The sequence below is a fragment of the Ornithorhynchus anatinus genome, unplaced genomic scaffold, assembly GCF_004115215.2.
Source record: "Ornithorhynchus anatinus isolate Pmale09 unplaced genomic scaffold, mOrnAna1.pri.v4 scaffold_578_arrow_ctg1, whole genome shotgun sequence".
In the NCBI taxonomy this organism is placed as follows: domain Eukaryota; kingdom Metazoa; phylum Chordata; class Mammalia; order Monotremata; family Ornithorhynchidae; genus Ornithorhynchus; species Ornithorhynchus anatinus.
The window spans coordinates 20,063-26,348 of record NW_024396870.1 but is presented as its reverse complement, the minus strand read 5'-3'; the positions used below and the strand labels follow the sequence as shown (position 1 = coordinate 26,348).

General features: G+C 45.0%; 1 protein-coding gene across 1 annotated transcript; it reads right to left on the bottom strand.

Moving 5' to 3' along the window:
* Window positions 1-205: 205 nt before the first annotated feature.
* ORNANAV1R3277 (vomeronasal 1 receptor ornAnaV1R3277) lies at window positions 206-1,135 on the bottom strand. The gene has a single exon (NM_001253669.2). It carries the CDS (start codon window positions 1,133-1,135, stop codon window positions 206-208), a length of 930 nt encoding a protein of 309 aa, NP_001240598.2.
* Window positions 1,136-6,286: the final 5,151 nt, after the last annotated feature.

Here is a 6,286-nt window from a genome sequence, read left to right as displayed (position 1 = left end):
AGTCTAGTGATCAAAGGGAGGTGGGGAGGGCAGATTTCTCCTTATATGTGAAAGCTACAACTTCCTCCACAGCTGCTCTATCTGCCAGCTCTTGAAATGGCTCCTGGTGGTTCCCCCCATCTGTATTGGTCAGCCTGAATCAGGAAATCTGGTCACTTCCATCCCAGGACATCACAGAGGGAGGGCAGGTGGCTTCTAAGGGACTCTATGAAAGATCCACTTTGTGCACGGGAGATTCCCTTTTCCAGAGTATTCTCACCCTCCTGTCACTGTAAATCACCAGGAATGGACAGACAGATGAGAAGGTGAATGCCAAAAGCTGGTGGGCTTTCACCAGCAGAGGAGACTTTTCTTTCATGTTGAGTAAAACACTCAACATGATGGACTGGCGGCTGTAAAGGAGGACATAGAGGGTGACCAGGACGATGACCCTCTTGGCAGCTCGGACCTCGGGCATCTGCCTGGGGGAGAGGATGGGCCTGTGGAGGTGTCGGACCTGCCGGTGGTGCCTGTGCAGGACAATGACCATGTAGCCGCTGGCCATGCTCATGATCACTACAAATATCAGATCACGTCCAGAAAGGAAAATAGCATTTACCAGGGCAACCTCCGTACTAAGAATGATTATTGAACAATAATTAAGATCATATGTAATGCAAACGCTGGTGCTGTTCTGGGGGTCAGCTGCATAGATCAGTGTATTAATGTCGATGAGCAAATTGAGGACCCAGAAAAAGACAAAGGAGGGGACAATGCACTTGTGTAATTTAGATTTGACTCCTGCCCACCGGGAGGTACCGGGACTGATAGTGATAGCCTGGAAGATGCTCAGGAGGCAGGTGGTGCAGATGACAAGTCCTCGGGACACCCGGTAAATATATAAAATGATTTTACATCCAATCCCGCCCAAGAAATTTCTCCCTCCCCATGCAGAAATGGTCTCTGAGATTCCACAAGTGAAGAAAATGATGGTGTTGGCCAAGGCCAAATGGGTATAGATCAAGTCTGAGGAGCTGATCCTGTGACTGAAGGAGATCAAGTGGATATAAAACAGGAGGAGGAAGACATTTACTGACAGCCCAGTGCTGGTCTGTAACAGCACCACAGTCCCAAAGGAAATGTCACGGACGTCCATTCATATGAGTTCTCAGTCTGAAGCAGAGGAGGCCTCCTGAAGGTAGGAGAAAGTGGAAGAGAAAGGGGGAGAGAAACAATAGATGAAGTGTGTGAGAAAGAGGGAGGGAAAGTGGGAATAATAGAGATAGGAAGAGGGAAAGAAATGGAGAGGGAAAGAGAATAGGGGCCAGAGCAAGATGAAAAGAGTGAGAAAGAGAAAGAAAGGAGAGAATAGGAAGGAGGACAGAAAAAGTGATACGTAGACAAAGAAGCCTAAGAGTAAGATAGAGGGATAGAAACTATGAAATGAAACAAAGGAAGGGAAAACGAGTAGGAAGAGAATACAAAAAAAAAGAGAAAAAGAAAGAGAAGGATGGAGAATGAGAGTGGGAAATTAATCTCTCAGTCAGTGGTATTTTTTGAGGACTTATTTTATGTAGAACACTGTACTATGTATTAGGAGAGTAGAATCCATATGAGTTGAACTCTTGCCCACAAAGAGTTTTCAGTTTATTGGGGAATTAAGACACTAAAATAAATTATAGCTAGGGCAAATGACAGGGAATAAATATATGTACATAAGTGCAGTCGGGCTGAGGGTATTGTGAATCTCAAGTGTCTAGAGAATCTAGGGTTAAAGATATAAGGGATGGAGAAGGCAGAGTGAATAAGGAAAATGAGGTCTTAGTTGGGGAAGGCCTCTTGGAGATGAGGTTTTAGGATGGCTCTGAAGCTAGGGAGAGTGGTGGTCCACGAGATGAGAAAGGGGAGGTTGTTCCAGGCCAGAGGGAGGAAATAGGCAAGGAGTGTGTGTTGCAAAAGAGGAGCTGAAAGTAGAAAGAGTTGGTTAGAGTAAGAGGAGTGGAGTGTATTTGTTGGATTATGACTACTCAGACTTTGAGCCCCATGTGAGACCTGGATTATGTCCAACTGGATTCATATATATCTCTCCCAGTGCCCAGAGAAGTAGCATGGTTCAGTCGAGAGAGCATGGGCTTGGTAGTCAGAGGTCAGGGGTTCGAATCCTTGCTCTACCACTTGTCAGCTGTGTGACTTTGGGCAAGTCGCTTAACTTCTTTGTGCCTCAGTTACCTCATCTGTAAAATGGGGATTAAGACTGTGAGCCTCATGTGGGACAACTTGATTACCCTGTATCTACCCCAGCGCTTAGAACAGTGCTCTGCACATAGTAAGCGCTTAACAAATACCAAGATTATTATTATTTTATAATAATAAAGAGAGAAAGTGAGAGAAAGAGAGAAAGGGGAAGGAGAGAATGAGAAGCAAAGAGAGAAAGAGGGAGGAGAGTAAGAGAGAGAGGAAAATCATGAAAAGGAGTGGAATAGAATCCAACTGAAAGAGAGGTAAGGGAAAGAAACAGAGGCAAAGGGCGAGCAAAGAAGAGAGGCTTTCAAAATAATAAGTAGGTCAAAATAAAGAGTAAAAAATTTGCAGTCTTACTGTTTCTTAAATATTCTACTTAGAAGTCAGAAGTCATCCTGGTTCCACCACTTGCAACCTGTGTGCCCGGAGGCTCCTCACTTAACTTCTCTGTTCTTCAATTTCCCCACCTGTAAATTGGAGATTAAACACCAGTTCTCTTCTATTGGACTGTGAGTCCCATGTGGTGCAGAGACTGGTTTGATTATCATGTATTTTTGTTTAGGTTTTTAAATGATATTTGTTAACCACTTACTATTTGCCAGGCACTGTATTGAATGCTGGGGTAGATAACAGGTAAATTGGGTTGGGCAGAGTTTGTGTCCTATATAAGGCTCAAAATCATAATCCCCATTTTACAGACGAGATAACTGAGGCCCAGAGAAGTTGTGTCTTGCCCAAGGTCACACATCAGACAGGTGGTGGAGCTGAGGTTAGAACCCAGGTCCTCTTACTCCCTGGCTTGTGTTCTTTCTACTAGGCCAACTGTTTCCCCCATTTACTTCGTGTTAAGTACTCTTCTAAGCATTGCAGGAGGTACAATGTAATCAGACTGAATAAAATTCCTGTCCCACATGGGGCACACACTCTACATAGGAGGGAGAACAGGCATTGAAACCCCATTTTACAGTTGAGACAAGTGAGGCATGGAGAAGTGAAATGACGTAGGTCCCACAGCAGACATGTGCAGAACCTGGTATTAGAACCAGATCTTTGCCCCCCTCCCCACCCGGTCCATGATCTTTCCACTAAGCCACACTGTTTCTATCCCAGCACTACAGTGCTTGACCTACTGTATGCACTTAATAAGTATGATAATCACTATTAGAGACATCATTGGGAAACAATGCAATCTCCCGTGAGCCACCTGACTGAATCACTTTTCAGATGCTGTATTGTGCAGGCTTCTGGGGCTAAGATTAAGGAGGAGGGGTCACCCAAGTCTACTTTGAATGGACTCCCAGGCCACACTTTGGACATGGCCAGTGGAGATTTGCAGGGAAAAGGATGCTTTATTTTCCGTCAAAATGCCCATGTAGACTTCATTTCAGGTTAGGATTATTTCCTGTAGCAGTGAGCTCAGGGAGGAAAATTTCCCAAAGAGCTACCTGAAGAGCACAGTCTAAACTCTAAACCATTTAACAGCTAATCCCAACCCCTTTGGCCTTCACTTCTTACCTCCTGCCCCCACCAACCCTTCTCCTGGTGAGCCATCAGCCCAATTAAATAACAGAACCAGACAGGAGTCACCCATGGAGAAAGGAATGGGGATTGCGAGTTCATTCCTTGACTATCAGGATCCAGAGTATGAAGGGCCACATGTTACAGAAGCTCTCTCAGAAGTCTGTGGCGTGAAGACCGAACTTTGTTGGTAATCAGAGATTTGTCATGGGAATCTTCATAACATTCCTATGAAATCTTCCAAAGATCAAAGCAGCCATGATTATTGTTAGATTGAGGAGGGCTCAGGATGGAGGAGGAGACTTCTAGGAATGAGGACTGATCTTGGCAGGGATTGGGGATCCAAAGCAAATGTAGCCTTCCCATCCTAGAGGATAGAGCATGGACCTTGACATCTGAAGGACCTGGGTTTTAATCATGGCTCCACTGCCTGTCTCCTGTGTGATCATAGGCAAGTCACTTAACTTCTCTGTGCCTCAGTTCTCTCATCTGTAAAATTAGGATTAAGACTGTGAGCCGTATATAGGATAGAGACTGTGTACTAAGTGATGATCTTGTAACTACTCCAGTGCTTAAAACAGTGCCCGGCACATAGTAAGCACTTCACAAATGCCACAGTTATTATTAGTATTATTACTATCATTATTATTAACACTGCCCCATTGGCGTTGGGAAAACAGATTAGAGGTTCTGGTACAATAGGAAGGACTGTGTGAGTCTGCAACATTAAACCTTCCCATCTGCTCCCAGCTCCAAGCTCCCTCTCCTTATCTCCTGGACCAGAGAGTGACACAACTCCCTGTTTCACTCTCATTGTTGCATTGTCAAAAAAATCCTCCGTCATTCACTGAGCCCAGCACACAAATCCCTTCTCCCAGAGAATCTTCCCCATTCAGACTCTGACCTTGAAACTGACATATCTATGGCTTTGTCTTACTCACCTGTTTCCAGTGCTTGGACTTGGGGGACAGCTTGCAGGCAGTTTGATTCTGTCCGGATAAGGTGGAGGCAGCATTTATCAGCCACTTTCCACATCTATCTCCCTCCCTCAGGGAGTGACCTGAGTGTTTGTGTGTGTCTGTGTCTGTGTGAGTGTGAATGAGTGACTCACTGAGCACTAATCCACTGTAACACCCCGACAGGGACATTTCTGGAAATACCCAGAGTCTCTTCCCTTTCGTTCAAAGAGTGAAGATGAGCCCAGATCTCTCCACACAATTAACTGCTGCTAATGAACCCATCAGGGATCCTCATGGAGAGTCAGGGCAGTATCTGTGCTCTATCCTGTAGCCCCAAGGACAACCCAGCTCCCATCCATAGCCCAGGTCTGCCAGGAACCAAGCCAAGGTCTCAAGTTTTGTCTAAAACTCTCACTCCCAGAGTCACACTTGGGCACAGATATGCCAGTCCGGCTGTCAGCACCCTCCACATCACAGACCAAAGAGCGAAGCACTCCATAACCCCCATAGCAGGGGTTAGAGAGAGGTTGGAACTTGTAATATGGATGTGAGAATCTACCACATAGGAGGGTAGCACCAATCACATGAATGGATTAATTCTCCAATCCAATGTACAGTGAAAATGTAGGAAACCCAGTATACCAGCTTTATGGGTCATCTGTGTTATGAGGTAGGAGAAAGGAGGAGAGTCAGTGGCTGACAATGAGAATTAGTGGGGAGAGATAAAGGAGAAAGAGAAGAGAACTGTGATAGGGAAACCAAGAGTACCAGTGTTTCCAAAAGAGAGGAGTGACCAAGCACTTAATCAGCCAATCTAATCACCAATGGTATTTATTGAGCAGCTACTGTGTGATGAGCACTGCATTACATGGTTGGGAGAGTATTATACAACAGACTGGTAGAAACCACCCTTGCCTGCAAGGAACATACAATCTAGACAGGGACACAGACAATGAACAACATTACCCCTACTCCCTCCCTTTCCCCTACTCCCTCTCTCTGCTCTTCCCTCTTTCTCTCCCCACAGCACTTGTGCATATATTATGTATTGCTCTATTTATTTTGTTAATGATGTGTATATATCTATGATTTTATTTATCTTGATGATATTGATGCCAGGCTACTTGTTCTGTTTTGTTTTGTTGTCTGTCTCCCCAGTTAAGACTGTGAGCTGGTTGTTGGACAGGGATTGTCTCTATCTGCTGCCGAATTGTACATTCCAAGCCTACTATGCTCTGCACATTGTAAGCGCTCAATAAATACGATTGAATGAATGAATGATTGGAGTATTGGAAACTCTCCAGGTGCGACCCCGAGAGGTGATGATATAAATTTCAGCTAGGGAAGATGACAGCATATAAGAATATGTGCAAATGTGATGTGGGACTGGGAGTGGGGTGAATATCAAATGTGTAAAGGGACAGATCCAGGAGTGTATGTGACCCAGAAAATATGGGGAGTGTGAGAAATGAGAGCTTAGTTGGGAAAGGCCTCTTGGAGGAAATGTGATTTTAGGAGGGCTTTGAAGATAGGGAGGAAGGGAGGTGCTCTTTTGTATAAGAAGCAGGAGGAAGTTCCAAGCCAGATGG

Excerpts from the sequence above, each read along its gene's own strand:
- ORNANAV1R3277 (NM_001253669.2), bottom strand. The coding sequence starts at position 1,135 with ATGGACGTCCGTGACATTTCCTTTGGGACTGTGGTGCTGTTACAGACC.